Source organism: Epinephelus fuscoguttatus, linkage group LG10, assembly GCF_011397635.1.
Source record: "Epinephelus fuscoguttatus linkage group LG10, E.fuscoguttatus.final_Chr_v1".
NCBI lineage: Eukaryota > Metazoa > Chordata > Actinopteri > Perciformes > Serranidae > Epinephelus > Epinephelus fuscoguttatus.
Genome location: NC_064761.1, coordinates 26,128,241 through 26,145,374, shown reverse-complemented (window position 1 = coordinate 26,145,374; position 17,134 = coordinate 26,128,241). Strand labels below are relative to the sequence as shown.

Here is a 17,134-nt window from a genome sequence, read left to right as displayed (position 1 = left end):
CTGAACTGTACCGGAGCCAAAATGGAGCCATTGTGTTTTCTCTCCTGCTGCCCACAAGCTGACTGCCTACTCTGACCAGACAGTTATGGAGCCTGTGATTGATGTCCACTGTTTCTCTTTTTCTTCCCCCTGCGTAGATATTGATGAGTGTAACAGCGGGGACAACCTGTGCCAACGCAATGCCAACTGTATCAACATTCCAGGCAGCTACCGCTGCGAGTGCTCGCCAGGCTTCAAACTGTCCCCCAGCGGGGCCTGTGTGGGTGAGTCCAGCCTGACTGACAGGCCTTACTGGGGTTTCCCATTGTAAAATAAAAAGGGGAGGGTGAACTGATTACGTTCATGATGTGTGGAGAATGTAAAACATTGACATTTCTTGTTGAGGGAGAATTATTGTAATCTGATAGTGGAGAATCTGCTGATGTATGTTAATGCACTCAAGCCTCAGACTAAACGCAACACTAGTTTACACTAGTTTACCTACAAATAACACACATGTCTGAACAGTCAGAAAACAAAAAAAGAACACCACCAAAAAAAAAAATACACAAGTTTAATCCAATGTGGGAGCAGCTGGACATACTGACACAAAACATATTATAAAGAGAATACAGCACATATGTGGTGTTACACATAAAATGGAAGCATTAGCATGAATAATGTTAGTGCTGCAGCAAATAGTTGATTAGTCGACCAACCAATTAAGCTAACCAACTGTTGAAGTCATTAATTGAAGAAAAGATGATTGATACCGTTTTTAAAATGTTAGAATAAGTTGCCCCTGTGTATTTCATATTGTAAATTTAATATCTTTTGATTTCAGATAAAGCAAGCTATTTGAAGACATCATTTTGTGCTCTGGGACATTTTATAGGCTGATTTGAGAAATAACGTAATTGCTATTTGCAGTCGTCAATAAGACATTAATATTTCTGTGTCTCTTTCAGACCGTAATGAGTGCCAGGAGATCCCTAATGTCTGCAGCCATGGAGAGTGCATTGACACGCAGGGAAGCTATCGTTGTCTCTGCCACAATGGCTTCAAGGCCACTGCTGACCAGACCATGTGCATGGGTGAGAAGCACAACATAACACTGTACTAACACACACAACACTGTGTTGCATGCAATCCTTTAGTCCTTCCTGTCTAACCAAGCATTGTTCCTTCTGTGTATATTTTAGACATTGACGAGTGTGACAGACAGCCGTGTGGTAACGGGACCTGTAAAAACACGGTGGGATCCTACAACTGCCTCTGCTTCCCCGGCTTCGAGCTCACACACAACAACGACTGCATGGGTATGGATCATTTCCTGTTCTGCTCTACAGAGGTCCACAACCTTTTAAAGGTCACGGTCGTCACTGTAAAATCAGACAAGTTGCTCTTACTTTAAAAAAGTCAAGGAAACTGATGGCCTTAAAAAAGGTTAAGTAAATAAATTAGCCTTAAGTTATCTTTATAAAGTTCACATAACTGTAACAACTGGTGAACCAGGTTAGAGTGGACTCAAACGCACGACTCTGGAGACAGTTCAGGTAAAATAACTAAGTCTTTACTGGTCTAAAGGTAGGTTCAGTACACAGGTGGTCTCTCTGTGGAGGCAGGCAATTCCAGTATTCTGGATGAGGCAGAGGCAGAGTAAATCAACAGGCTAAATCCCCCCCAAAAAAACAAGAAAAGGACAAAAGGAAACAAAAGGCTGGAACGCTAGACACACAAGGAGCTAAGACAGACTGGCCCTGAGAGAAAACAAGACACACACTCAATACTCTGGTGAGAAGGATGACGAGACACAGGTGAGGCTGATCAGGGCAGGACAGACAATCAGACACAGGTGAAGTCATCAAAAGGGAGGGAAAACACACAGGGACAGGAAGTGAAGTGATCTGAAACAAGAGGAGATGTGAGTTTCAAAATAAAACAGGAAACAACATAAAGGAATGAAATAAAAAATAACATAACCTGAGAAGTTGAGCTGTGACAATAACTGAAGACTATTAGTTAGATTAACTTATATTTTTCAAAAAAATTGGTTTCCTATATTTTTTTACAGTGTACACACAGGTTAAGATGTGATTTTTAAATTCCAGCAAAAACATGCTTCCCTTTTCTCCAACAGTGTTACATTTGGGCATGAAATAAAATTTAAGTCTGATTGTTTTGACTTTTTTGTGTAACAAAGACATTCAGTCTTCAGCCAGTTTTTTCTCAGAGACACTAGATGCCAGGAAAAACATGAATTGTTCTGTTTCTGGTTGTGTTTGTCGATGGAAAACCAAAATCAGAGAAATGTTTAGAGTCCTAATCCTCTCAATTATTCACCTTACAGACATAGATGAGTGCAGCGCCCTCCAGGGCCAGGTGTGCAGGAACGGACAGTGTATCAATGGACTTGGTTCCTTCCAGTGTCTCTGCCATGAGGGTTATGAGAATACCCAAGATGGGAAAAACTGTGTCGGTAAGTCAGTGATTGAATGTACAAGAAAACAGCATGGCAGCACAGTTTGTCTGACACACACAGATATATATACACACGTTCTCTGATTTGTCTTTTTTCATAGATATCAATGAGTGTGTGAGTCTGCCCGGCACGTGCTCTCCAGGAACTTGTCAGAATCTGGATGGATCTTTCAGATGTATCTGCCCTCCTGGCTATGAGGTGCAGAATGATCAGTGTATAGGTAAGGCACACACTTCGGTACAGACTAAATGCTCCACACCCGCTCAAACCAGCGACCGAGGGCAACAGAGCCATCTGCTCTAACACACACTCATAAACACATTTTCTCACCCTCCCGCTCTCCTTTATGCTGTCTTTCCAGATATCAACGAGTGTGAGGTGGAGCCCAACATCTGTCAGTTTGGCACCTGCACCAACACCCCTGGCAGCTTCCAGTGCACCTGCCAGTCAGGCTTCGTACTCTCTGACAACAAACGCCGCTGCTACGGTGAGAGAAACCTTTAGTTAGCAGCAGGCCACAGCAGACTGTGTTGATGATCTTGATTGAATGTGATAATCTGACGTATCTTATCTCCCTTACCAAGACAGTAAAGGAGGTTTTTGTCTTTGTGTCTCACATGACTAACAAACTAATTACTGTCCTTCTTTTTTTCTTATTGCAGACACCAGAGAAAGCTTCTGTTTCACCAAATTCGAAGCAGGAAAATGTTCAGTCCCCAAGGCTTTAAACACCACCAAGGCCAAGTGCTGCTGCAGCAAGATGCCAGGAGAGGGCTGGGGACTTCCCTGTGAGCTGTGCCCACGAGAGAGCGAAGGTGTGTAACACAGACACACACAGAGCTTTAATTAAGACATATATACATGCACACAAAGACATCTGTAAAATAATGAAGGTGACCTTTTTTTCTTTTTGGTGCGTCTCCAGCTGCTTTTGACACTCTGTGTCCCTTCGGTCATGGAGCCCTGCCTGGAAAGGGTGATGCTCGTGAAGGTGAGTGCTTCAAAGATCTACTGCCTTGACTTTAGTAACTAATTGTTGACGTTTTGCATATGTTTTAAAATATACTAATCTTCACATGTTCTCTTTAGATATGAATGAGTGTCTGGATAACCCAGGAATCTGCCAGAACGGTATCTGCATTAACACAGATGGTTCGTTCCGTTGTGAATGTCCCTTTGGATACAATCTGGATTACACCGGAGTCAACTGCATTGGTGAGCTGCTTTCTGGGGTTTCTGTGAAGGATGTAAAGTTAGGTTGATTCAAAACACACATTAAACACACATTAAACATGGCTTAATAGCAACAATGTCAAACTCAAGTACACAAATCAGCTTCACTCTCAACTCACAGCATTCACAGACAAAGCACTTGCCTTTATCTGGACACATTTTCCCCACAAATACAACATGCTAACGTTATTAGCACAAGCCGAGGACATTTTACATTGTATAAATTAGCCTAGCAGCTAGCGGACGTTTTCCCTGCTCATATGAAGCCAGGGACAACAGCAACATTTAACAAAGGTAATGTTACAAAATTCGGCTCCATTACAACTCACAAGGTTCACTGACAAAACAACTGTCTTATACTGAACATGTTTTCCAAATAAATATAACATGCTAACGTTATCAGCACAAGCCTATGGCATTTTACATTGTATAAATTAGCTTAGTGACTAGCAGACTCTTCCTCTTCTCATGTGAATCCGGCGACAACAGCAACATTTAACAAAGGTAACGTTACAAAATTCGGCTCCATTAAGGTTCACTGACAAAACAACTGCCTTATACTAAACACGTTTTCCAAACAAATATAGCATGCTAATGTTATTAGCACAAGCCTATGACATTTTACATTGTATAAATTAGCTTAGTGACTAGCGGACTCTTCCTCTTCTCATGTGAAGCCGGCGACAACAGCAACATTAACGTTACAAAATTCGGCTCCATTACAACTCACAAGGTTCACTGACAAAACAACTGCCTTATACGAAACACGTTTTCCAAACAAATATAGCATGCTAACGTTATTAGCACAAGCCTATGGCATTTTACATTATATAAATTAGCTTCGTGACTAGCGGACTCTTCCTCTTCTCATGTGAAGCCAGCAACAACAGCAACATTTAACAAAGGTAACGTTACAAAATTCGGCTCCATTACAACTCACAAGGTTCACTGACAAAACAACTGTCTTATACGGAACATGTTTTCCAAACAAATATAACATGCTAACGTTATTTGCACAAGCCTATGGCATTTTACATTATATAAATTAGCTTAGTGACTAGCGGACTCTTCCTCTTCTCATGTAGCCAGGATAAATCACACACAAGACTTAAAATGCTATTTTATGGAGACTTTATTGTCTTAGCTGTGAAATTAAAGTAAATAAAAGCTTCCTTTCCACCAAGGGAAATGGTTTCAGCTTGCGGTCTGTGTCATTGTGACGTGTACTTACGTATAAATCACACCTAATCTTTCCAGAAAATCTCAGGTTCAGGTGGGCAAGTCAAAAAGTGACAAATCAGAGCTCTGAGTAAACTATTAATAACTTACAGCAACATTGCACGCTCAGTCACCTCTATAAGCTTTGAATGTAAAAAAAAAAAAAAAAAAAAAAAGAGACGTGGCTGCAGCATTTCTTCTTAGGAACTTTATAGGAATATCACCCAGGTCTATGTTTTACCACCAAGAGCACCAGAGTTCAGCTTTTCCAGCATTACAGCATCATCTATTTTTGGACTAACATTTAAGCTGCTAATGAGTGCTTTTAAAGTCTCAGGTACAGTATAAATGTTTCATTGGTTTTAATTGCCTCCTCTATCTCTCTTCTCTGTCCTCCCCAGACGCTGATGAGTGCTCTATAGGAAACCCATGTGGAAATGGAACCTGCACCAATGTGGTGGGAGGTTTCGAGTGTTCGTGCCAGGAGGGCTTCGAACCTGGACCCATGATGACCTGCGAAGGTCAGTCTATCATGAAGTAACGCGCACACTCCCGCGGGCACTCTTGTTTTAAAATGTAAATTAAATGAACCTGTCATTTTCCAGACATCAACGAGTGCTCCCAGAATCCTCTGCTTTGTGCCTTCCGCTGTGTGAACACCTTTGGTTCGTATGAGTGTATGTGTCCTGCTGGCTACGTGCTGCGAGATGACCAGCGCATGTGCAGAGGTGAGAGATTTTTTGTCTTTTTCTCTGTGCAGTTCTCATTCTTTGACACCACTGAAACAGAATAAAGATACTTATTGGCCACCCTTCATTGTCCCTCACCAGACCAAGACGAGTGCTCCGAGGGTCTTGATGACTGTGACTCCAAGGGTATGACCTGTAAGAATCTGATCGGTACCTTCATGTGTATCTGCCCTCCTGGCATGCAGCGCAGACCCGATGGAGAGGGATGCATGGGTGAGTAAAAACATTTAAGCTAATGTGAGAGGATCTCATCAGTCTTCGCCCAATATCTGCTGTTGATTCTGGATGTATCTGCCTCTTCGTCTCTTCATCCTCCCGTCCTTTTGCTCTCTACAGACCTGAACGAGTGTCGCGCCAAGCCTGGCATCTGTAAGAACGGACGCTGCGTAAACACAGTGGGAAGCTATCGCTGCGAGTGCAACGACGGCTTTGAGCCCAGCTCCACTGGAACTGAATGTATTGGTAAGATCACTAAAGCTGTTTTTTAAATTCAGATGAAGTTTTGTCAACCACAAGCCCCTTTATTCTTCCAAATCTAACCTCAAACACTCCTCTTACCCCGTCATCCTTTCCCTCAGACAACCGAAAGGGCTACTGTTACACAGAGGTTCTGCAGACAATGTGCCAGCAGACATCCACCAACAGGAATAGTGTGACTAAGTCTGAGTGCTGCTGTAACACAGGCCGAGGCTGGGGGTCACAGTGTGAGCTCTGCCCACTGCCTGGCACTGTACAATACAAGAAGATGTGCCCACTTGGACCTGGCTACACCACAGACGGTAGAGGTGAGTCGCACAATAATACCACTGATCGATTTTATGACGTAGCATAACAAACAAAACCTCCATTTTATTTCTCTTTTTAATTTGACTTTAATTTAATTTACTCACCACAATCTTTTAAAGTAGCCACAATGATGAAATTGATATCATTAAAATCGAAATTTGAGAAGGAAACCAGGCAGATTGAGCTTTCTGTTGAATTGTTTGGCAGCATGGGTCTGATCCAGATCTAAAATGTCTCCATACTTCCAGACATCAACGAGTGCCAAGTGATGCCAGATTTGTGCCGGAATGGTCAGTGCATCAACACCATCGGATCCTTCCGCTGTCACTGTAATATGGGCTACAAAACCGACTACACTGCAACCTCCTGCATCGGTATGGATGATCTCTGTCCTGCTGATACTCTCTCAGTATTCTCAATACTTAATACAATACTCAATACAGGTGTCAGTCCACAGCATCCCTGTCTGTAGTCCTAATTTTCTCTGTCTGCATATTTCAGATATAGATGAGTGTACTCTGTCTCCAAAGCCCTGTAACTTTCTGTGCAAGAACACAGAGGGCAGCTACCTCTGCTCCTGCCCCAGAGGATACAGCCTACAGCCAGATGGAAAGACTTGCAAAGGTAGGTGGACTCTTGATTTGTTTGCTTGTGGGTTATTTCATAGCTCCATATAACCATAAATGCTATTTCAAGTGGAAATAGACAACTTTTTTTCTTTAACTTATCAATATGAAGTAAATGTTTATTGCGCAATTGCCGGTGTACCCCAAGGCTCTGTGCTTGGACCTCTCCTGTTTATCATCTACCTCCTCCCTCTTGGCAGTATTTTCCGCAAATATAACATTCAATTTCATTGCTACGCAGATGACACCCAGCTCTACCTTCCCACCAAAAAACAGAAAACAGAAAGTGATCCAGCTTTGTAACAGTGGGGAGTTACACAGACTATAATACCACTTTGAAATGCTGGGGGGATGAATCTTTCGATAGTGCACCATATTAAAAGTATGGATACCCTCAAGTGTTACAAGGGAAATATTGCCGTCATATTATTTCTTTAAACAAGCTGCACAATTCTGAGGCTTCATCCGTTGCTGTAATTTGGTTTTGAAAGATGTTAAGTGCTTTCTTTCTTTCCCTCTAAGATCTGGATGAATGTTCAACCAAGCAGCATAACTGCCAGTTCCTCTGCGTCAACACCATCGGAGGTTTCACCTGCAAGTGTCCTCCGGGCTTCACACAGCACCAGACTGCCTGCATCGGTGAGTACGAAACAGGAGGATATTAGCATTACCCTCTGAAAGAGTTTAGCCTTAAGGAAGAACAATAAAATAAAATAAAAAAGCATCTTTAATTCAAATAAAATCTGTGTTTCCTTTGTTTGCAGACAACAACGAGTGCTCCGCTCAGAGCAGTGCGTGTGGTTCCCGGGCCTCTTGTGTTAACACGCCTGGTAGCTTCAGCTGTGAATGCTCTAAAGGTTTCTCTTTGGACAGCACAGGCATTGAGTGTGAAGGTGAGCAGACAGAAATGTTTATGATGAGTCAAACACAGGGTCGTTTTCAATTAAAAAATCATGGGAATATGGAAAGACAAGGCAAGTTTAACATTACAAGAGGCAAAAAAACACATCCATAGATCCAAGAGAATTGCAAATGAAAACAACATGGAGCGGGTTCTGTGGGGTGTTTGTGATCCAAAGGGGTAAACATAGTGGTTGCACTAGCATCACTGCTGAAAACGAGAAATTGAAACTGTCTATTTTCCTCAGATGTGGATGAGTGTAGCAGTAACCACCGCTGTCAGCACGGCTGTCAGAACATGTTGGGAGGTTTCCGCTGCGGCTGTCCTCAGGGCTATGTGCAGCACTACCAGTGGAACCAGTGCGTGGGTGAGTTATACTGGCTCAGTCTGGGAGTTTGTCATGTTGACAGTAATGAACCACAAAGACACCGGTGGTACGGAGAACCTGGGGAATTCAAGTCTTTTAAAGCTTATTATAAGAGTGCAATAACATGTTTCTCTCTAGTATCATTTTATATAAAAATCTGTGCTTAGATGCCTCAAGTCCTTGTCATTGTGTAGTAATGTAAAAACAATAATGACAATTTAAATAATCATAATCATTAGAATAACAAATGTATTTTCTAGACTGATCTGATTTTATTTGACATTGAAATAGACATATAAATGTACTGATTAACATGAAACAGGACAGAATTATACTAAAACATTCATTGCACAGGACAAAGACTGAATGATAGTTAAAGGTTGTAGGTAAAGGTATTGCCACAAGTATGTTTAAATGGGAATGATATAAGGAATGGAGGTGAGGGTCCGTGGGGAGGAAAGGAGGCAGCTGAGAGGAGGATGGTTTGGGCAGAAGGTGAAGGGAAGCGTGGTGAGCATGTGAAGCTGGCAGGCAGGTTAGTAGTGATCCTGGAGCACAGGAAAACACAGATCAAAAGGCACACAAAAACCAAGCACCCAGGGAATCCAGGGAGGGAGACCACGCCCACCCAAGCGCACACAGACAAAACAAAACAGGGAGAAAGGCAACGGGAACACAGGGAAGACAAAACACAGACTGTTTATACCTAGTATTAACATACGTCTTGGTCTAAACGATTACCAAGACACACTGTGATCTGATCACTCAGACCACATTCAGAGGTGGTCCAGGCCACATATGGCCTGCAGTGTGAAGGCTAATGTGTCATGGGCCACACTGAACAACCGCCAACTCAGCTGACATTGTTGCTTACTGTCCCTGGAGCCACTTTACTCCTGGCCAAGGGTGAGGTAGTTCAACGTCCTCCCTGTTAGCATGAGCTAACAGCAGCAGCTGTTAAACGATCCCAACAAACTCAACTGTCAATAAACCTGTTAATAACCGTAGATACAGCACGGGGAGAGAGTGAGAATTGGGTCTGTAAATAGTCTGTAAGTATATGTATAGATTGACAAAACTCCCAGCAGTTTAAAACATCCAAAACACATTTGGTCTTTGTAAACGGAAATGATCCATGTTTATTTGCATATAGAGCAAGGAAATGAGATCTGATCACAAGTGGTCACTTAAGATACATGTAAGGAAGCATTGTAATGCCAGGTGTAAGACAGACAGACAGACAGACATAGGACTGTCCACTTGTGATCAAATCACCCAAGACTCATGATAATACCAGGTATTAAATTCTAGGGAAAACACATAAGTTACGGCAGTACCATAACAACAGTCATCTATAAAAATAATTACCTTATGATGATTTGCTGAGTTCTTTTCCATCATCATCATCAAAATGCAGAAGAAATGTCCCCAGGTCTGCACTGTATCATCTCCTATCACACTCACCTTGTACTTTTTTGTCCCTGTACCTTTTTTCTCTTTCCTCTGCAGATGAAAACGAATGTCAGGCAGGATCAGTGTGTGGCTCTGCCTCCTGCTATAACACCCTGGGCAGCTTCAAGTGTGTGTGTCCCTCCGGCTTTGACTTTGAGCAGGGCGCCGGTGGCTGCCAAGATGTGAATGAATGTAGCACGGGCAGCAACCCCTGCATCTACGGCTGCTCCAACACCGACGGAGGCTACCTGTGTGGCTGTCCAGGAGGTTTCTACAGAGCTGGACAGGGGTGAGGGATCAGGAATTAAAAAAGATTTATTTAAGCAGCCAGTGTTATAAGAAAACATCTGACCATGTTTCATGTGCTGGTTGTGTTGCTCATGAATTTGAAATGAATTTCCTCCCGTCTGACTCTCTTGTTGTTTCCATCTAGTCATTGTATGACAGGCTCGGGTTTCCCAGGCCAGTTTTTGGAGGGTGATGACGAAGACAGTCTGTCTCCTGAGGCCTGCTACGAGTGTAAGATCAACGGAGGAGGAAAGAACGCGCGACACAAACGCAATGCTGATGAAAATGACATCCACCAGGTACGTGTGTTGACAGACTGCCTCTCAATGCTCGTCTCACTGAGTCTTGTGAGCCATTTTTGATTTTCTAAAGAATTCAAAATAAGTGTTGTGTTGTAAGAATATTCATATGTTGAGATCTTTATCTGAGAATGGGATGTTTCTGCTACCTCAGGTTTAGTGTTTTCAAAAATATTGATTTATTAACACATAACAATTGTGGATATTTGAATTCTGAATTTTTCTATACTCATTTTCCCTGCAGTACCAGCTGCACTTTCTTGCTCTCTCTGGTTGTTAATGTTTAAAATAGTCATTCTGCTGTTCACTGCTACTAACCAAGAATAGAAAAGTTGTCATTGTCATGTTATAGCCTTCTTATAGTCATCTTTTAATATATATATATATATATATATATATATTTTATGTCCTCAATGTCACTTTTCCCCATGGTATTGAAAATGGTATTGAATATCGATACTTTCATTGTGTTGTACTGAAGTTAGAGATGTTTCACCTCGTGCCCTCTGCTCTCATCTTCACTACAGGAGCCAACAGTGAGTATGGCCAGCATAGACACCCAGGGCTCCATCCCTATGAACATTTCTCTGTCCTCGCTGCTCAACAAGGAGCCTCTGCTGGAGCTTCTGCCCGCTCTGCAGCCACTAGAGCATCACGTGCGCTACGTCATCACCCACGGAAACGCTAATGAACACTTCCGCCTGCTGGAACGACGCGACGGAAAGACTGTGCTCCGGCTCGGCAAGAGGCCGCCTCCAGCGGGATCCTACCGGCTAGAGATCGCCAGCCTGCGGCTGTTCGGGCCCCGAAGACTACACCAGCTGGAGGAGCTACACGACAGTGATTACCTACAAGGGGAGATAGGAGACGCCCTGCGCATCAAGCTCCTCATCCACCTGCACTGAGCTCAGAGCGCGCTCACGACGATCCCGTCCTGGACTGATTTCTAAAGCCTTTGAGTTTTAACCTTCTCCCTTATTCAGTAACTCCTCCAGCTCCCCCCTGCAGGACCATCCCCACCGACAGGGGTTACCAAGGGCTACGAAAGACTGAGTCAATCAGCCCAACTCTACCACCACTTTGTTACTGTTTATGTTATTATATGTTTTGTGTTTTTTTGTTTTTGTTTTGTTTTTTTACCCTGACTTCACTTCCCCTTGCGCCCCTCTACTTGTACCCGAACCAGCACTCATTCTCCACTGAGAGAGCCAGCGGAGGAGATGGCAGAGAGGTGCCTTAGAGCTTGGACCATAGCCCCCCTGATAACGACAAGATGGCAGACAGATGGTTCACAAGTCCATGAAGCACTTTTGTAGATGAGCAAAGCAAGAAATTAAACAAAACAGAAATGAAGTGCTGAGAGTGGCCAAAACTGTCTAAATGCAACATGTGTGGTAGTACTTAATCACACGCAGTGATGTCTTTGTGTTTAGTGTTAAAGAAGTGACATCAGGGGGTCGTCATTTTGGTCCAAGGACTTTCTCACCTCTCTGTGATCTTGTCATCACAACACTGGGGAACAAGGTCTGTCACGTCGGCCCCTCTCAGTATTGTAGTGTGTCATTTAATGTATTTGTGCTGTTTGAAAAAATGTTAACACGAAGGACTGCAACATTTACACAGCATTTCAGGTTCTGTAGCCAATAGCGGTCTGTCTTATAGCTGGATGACAACCAATTTTCAGACAAAAAAAAAAAACGGCAAGCTGTGCTCTACTCTGATGTAACTGACTTTTGTCCTGCCTGCGGGCAGCGGCAAGCAGGGATTAGCGTGTTTGCGTGTGTGTGCTGTCATGTTTGGTTACCTCAGTACTTCTCAATGAGTATGGACACCATGCTGCGATGCTGACTTTGAAACACATAAAAAAGGGTGCTAGTGTCGCTCAGCATCCATCACGAGCAGGGAGTACACCAGCTAGTAGCTCGTAGACTTAAAAGAAGATAGATCGGGTCACGTTTGTATTTATCCTTGTAGGGATTAAGACTTGAGGTGCACTGATTCTGGAGCTGAGAGCCAGCTTTCTCATTAAGTCCAAAGTCTTTTTCCCTTGTTGGCTGTCGGAGGCTTGTGGCCCCTCAAACTAAACATAAATGCTACAGGAGAATGGAGCTGTAGCTGACAGCCGGCGTCGTAAGGCTGAACTTGACTATAAGCTGACTTTATCTGACTTCTTTGACTTCACCGTGAGCTCGATGTCTAAGGTCTGAGGCCTCGTTTACAACACACAGAGAGAGACACAGCTGACTACAGTAGCAGTCTCAAAGGTACATGACATGTTAACCTAAGCTGTAACTAAAGGCGGTGCTTTACAGTGTAAGGGCACGCACAGGTGAACACGAAACCTCACAAGAAAACAAATATCTGTCAGGTCATCGTTCATTTCTCATGATTTTTTTTTCTCTCAAAGAGGAAAAAGGTGCTAGATAAAAACCATCTCTTTCGCTGTACAAAGAAAGTGCAGTCTTGAATCTGGATTGCAAAAAATGACTTCTTTTTTTTTTCTTTCGCTAGGATTTATTGTTGTGTTTGTCTGTCTTTTGTATTGTCTCAGTGCTGAAAAACAATATTATCAAACTTGCTTCTTGAAAATTAAATTGTATATTTTTAAGTGAAATGTAGATTTTTTTTTTTTTGTTTTTGTTTTTTTTTAAATGTCAAGGCTGCCAAAACAAATACTCACAGTAAACCCAAGATTGAAGGCCTTTAAGTGCTGTTGACTTTGTTTTGTTGAGAGAAAAAAGCAGCAAATCCAGCAAAAAGCAAATGCGGCATTGTGTTTGTCGATCACTGACTGTATTGTTTGAAACCACTGTCGCCAGTCAAATCAGCCAACAGCAAAAAGAAATCGAAACAAGTCAGACTTAATAAACATTCCCGTCGTCTATTATCTCATACAAGCTTACACTGTCTGTACAATGCCATTAGGATCAATGACCATCTGCAGCTAGGATCTATGGTGCTAAACAATATAACAGTCAAGGTTGCTGCACTGTCCCACAGCCTTGGCAATGTTTATAATACATAACCATTTTTCTAACTTGGGAATCTTTGTATACTTGTATCTTTATTGTCAGTTTGTAATTTTTCTTTTATTTGCCACTATGTTTTGTTTTTGTTTTTTTTTAAAAAGGCAGTTTGTTGCGTGTCCTTACTGTATCTCAGCTTCAGTGTCAAACTTGAAACAATACTGTCATCATCATCTGCTTGCATTGAAATGTGTGCTTTATACTTTTGATACCAGAGTCCAGCTGAAAGCTGACATGACAATCATCCAGTCACACCACACCTACCAGCTGACGATCAATAACTCAATCAGCCATCACGGAACATCTTTAAACATACTGAATGATCATCATTCTGGTGCAAAGACAAAAACCAAAGATTTATAACACCAAATGGCAGTCTGTAAAATTAGAGTGATTCACATAATATTGTAAACTTTTGTCCAGTGACTTTAACGGCAATAAAGTATTGTGGGTTATATTTTTAAATGTTGTGTCCTGAGTCATTCTTTCTAGTTCAGAACCCAATTATGTTCCAGACACACAATAAATATATTTTAATTGTGGATTTCTACTGTAAACGCACTCATATATCATTTTCTTGTATATTCCAATGAACGGAGAACATAGATGAATCAACTAAAAGTGAGCTTTAATGCAGCTGATAGAAATAATCCGATACAGGCAGGCAACTCAAAGTCCAAATGCAAGCAGAACAAAACTGAAAACTAACTCGGATAATATGATAAACTCAAATCCAAACACAACACGAGGCAGGAAACGGAGCAGGCAATGTGACCAGGGAACACAGGGATGAGCACAGGAATAACCCAAGATGACCAGGCAAGGCAAGAATGCAGGAATGTCCACAGGCGAACTGACAGTGAACAAAAGGAAACACACAGGTATATACACAGAAAACTAATCACAAGAATGAGACACAGCTGGAGTAGGAAGACACGGGCAAAAGGAGGGACTAAACAAATACAGAACAGGTGTGAAGTGGAAGACTGGCCCTGCATTGCAATACCCATACTACCATACTATTTAGTATGCCAGAAAAAGAATTAGTGTGTCCCAATACATAGTATGTCAGATGCAGTATGCCAAAAGTACCAGGATGTTCTACTACATCCGGCCATATTTTGCAGTATGCATGTCAGCATGCTTCTTTGGCCATTCTGACCCACAATCCTTTGCGCAGCGGAAGTTACGTCACACTTACTGAGCTGCGTGTACAACCAACGCCCACACTTCCTTTCATACATTGTTTATTTAATTTGAGATACTAAGACACTACATATTAGGACTGCAATGATCTGATTATATACTGTCACATATCATACAGTTTTGCAAGAACACAGATACAACATTCAACTTTATTGTGATTATAGTATAATCAATGTTAGGGTTCAACTATAACTACAATATAGAAGATTCTACCAGTACAGGCAGTGGTGTAAGTGTGGTATAAATAATGAATGAATATGACTAAATATGAATACACTATGGGCCAGGTATGAGCAGTATAGACTAGTAAATATATAAATAGTAAAAGTCAAACACATATTAAGTAATGTAGTAAGAATGTGCAAGTATGTTACACTACAAATAAAAGTAATGTGAATGTAAGGCTGCTTCACGTGCAGACAGAATATAGTGCCAGCAGCTGCATAGCTGTAAATATATTTAACATCAAACATCTGCCAGCAACAGAGTGTGAAGGGGGTTAATAAGCCTACTGGTGACTAGTTCAATAAACAGGTCACTAATAATAGGCTTGGGACTGTTAATGTGAACACGTCAGTTTATTAGAAACAACAACATACATTACGACATAACAGCAACAGAGCTCTCCGGCACCTCCGACAGTATGCACGACTCTGGCGAGCTCGACGAGAGGAGATTTGCTGCATCTCCGAAGTACAACAACACAAAATATTCAAATGTAGCGCTACGGACGGCGGCGGAAGTGAGCAAGAGGGTCGGAGTTCAGGGAGCGATGTGATGGCGGATGTAGTGTGTCCCAATAGTATGCATACTGCATGCATACTGCATACTACACTACATACTTTTTAAGGGCAGCTGCAGTACATATTAAAAGTATATAGTAGAAGTATGCGATTTGGAACGCAGGGCGGGAACAGGGAAGGACTAATGAGACAGGTGTGACAGAAAACAGGCGGGAAAACACACAAAGACAGGAAGTAAAACCAAACACAACACATGAGCAAAGAACCTACAAAATAAAAGAGGAAGCAGATTAAAACATGAATGAATAACATGAAACAAATAACACAAACTCCTAAATAAAGTCCATAGGATAACAGAGTATAAACAAACCCAGGATCATGACACCCTGGCCTTCACCTGCAAAATGTCATTGAAATTACTGACCAGGAAGAGGCTCAAAAAGACCACAGATGAGAAGAGATGCAAAACAACTACAAAGAGACTCAACATTTGCAAAGAGACAGAAAGCAGAATGACACAAAATTACCTCAAAGACACTCAAAAGCAGAAAAAAGTTGCGAAACAACAACAAAAAAGAGGCAAAAGTAGGAGAGGTAGGAGAGGTGGTGGGGCCTTTTACATACCTGTGCCCAGGGGCCCACTGTCTCATAATCCGCCCATGATGGAGAATCCAAATGCAAGTAACCACCTAGTATTAAAATTGAGTGAATCAGTGAATAAAGTGATGCTTTAAAACACACTGTATATATATTTTGTATTGTATTTGTCATCGAAACTCAGAATATCCTCAATTTCTGAAGTATCTCCAAAAGACAGTATGTGCAAAACTTTAGTAAAATAATATTTTGTGTACATAATGTATAAGATGCATTATAAGTTGGTATCATTAGAAAATCAAATCAGGTTGTTCCTAATTAAACAGTTGGTGCTTGTCATAGTCAAGGAAGGATCCTGAAAGGGCTCAATTTCAAACAGGGTCCATCGTTGAATCCTGCCAAAGGACTGTTAAAACATCAAGGATCCTTCAAATTCTACAGAGGCCCGAGTCCTCCCCTCAGAGAACTTTCAAGGGTGCATGTCTGTATCTTCAGCGGCCATGAAGTACCCACAATTTTGTGTGCATAATTTGCCAGAATTCCACACATGTGCACTTGCTAGCCTGTTCCGATGTGTGTACACCAAATGCTAGGAAGGATTTTTGCCCCACCTCTGCAGGACCCAACTTTGAAGTATCAAATAATGTACTTACGCAATATGATTAATAGATTTAAATGTGCCTTGTGCTTTCTTGCTTGTTGAAAAGGGCTGGGACGATGTCAAACACTGCGATCGGCTTAAGGACATCCAATTAAATAAGTCTGTGCATTTGGGAGGAGTCAGATGACAGTAACCATACTGTGCGTTCCAAAACCCATACTACTGCACTATATAGTATGCCAGAGAGAGATTTAGTATGTCCCAGTACATAGTATGTCAGCTGCAGTATGCCAAAAATACCAGAATGTTTTACTACATCCGGTCTGATATTGCAGTATGCAAGCCAGCATGCTGTTCTGCTCGTTCTGACCCACAATCCTCTGTGCAGCGGACATGGACAAACAGATGGCCGCTTGACAGCTGATTGACAACGGTCAGAAGTCTCAATGATAGATGACAGCGCATTCAGGTGACTATTCACCAGCTGATTAGTTATGGAAGAAATATTAATAGTTTAATTGATTAAAATAATCATAAATGCATTCAACAAAAAAGGACATAACAATGACAGAGAAAGAAAT

At 41.9% G+C, this 17,134-nt stretch overlaps 1 protein-coding gene across 2 annotated transcripts in view; it reads left to right on the top strand.

Moving 5' to 3' along the window:
* fbn2b (fibrillin 2b) overlaps positions 1-13,871 on the top strand; it is an 82,864-nt gene extending 68,993 nt beyond the window's left edge. For both annotated transcript variants that reach the window (XM_049587791.1, XM_049587790.1), the window contains 22 exons: positions 138-263; positions 948-1,073; positions 1,182-1,298; positions 2,330-2,458; positions 2,562-2,681; positions 2,823-2,948; positions 3,124-3,276; positions 3,387-3,452; positions 3,551-3,676; positions 5,314-5,433; positions 5,518-5,640; positions 5,743-5,874; positions 5,998-6,123; positions 6,240-6,446; positions 6,696-6,821; positions 6,949-7,071; positions 7,596-7,712; positions 7,838-7,966; positions 8,222-8,341; positions 9,851-10,082; positions 10,227-10,380; positions 10,908-13,871. In XM_049587791.1, the coding sequence (XP_049443748.1) occupies positions 138-263; positions 948-1,073; positions 1,182-1,298; positions 2,330-2,458; positions 2,562-2,681; positions 2,823-2,948; positions 3,124-3,276; positions 3,387-3,452; positions 3,551-3,676; positions 5,314-5,433; positions 5,518-5,640; positions 5,743-5,874; positions 5,998-6,123; positions 6,240-6,446; positions 6,696-6,821; positions 6,949-7,071; positions 7,596-7,712; positions 7,838-7,966; positions 8,222-8,341; positions 9,851-10,082; positions 10,227-10,380; positions 10,908-11,285 (3,176 nt within the window). In that variant the 3' untranslated portion in view covers positions 11,286-13,871. The remainder of the gene's footprint in view (positions 1-137; positions 264-947; positions 1,074-1,181; positions 1,299-2,329; positions 2,459-2,561; positions 2,682-2,822; positions 2,949-3,123; positions 3,277-3,386; positions 3,453-3,550; positions 3,677-5,313; positions 5,434-5,517; positions 5,641-5,742; positions 5,875-5,997; positions 6,124-6,239; positions 6,447-6,695; positions 6,822-6,948; positions 7,072-7,595; positions 7,713-7,837; positions 7,967-8,221; positions 8,342-9,850; positions 10,083-10,226; positions 10,381-10,907) is intronic.
* The last annotated feature ends 3,263 nt before the right edge of the window (positions 13,872-17,134 follow it).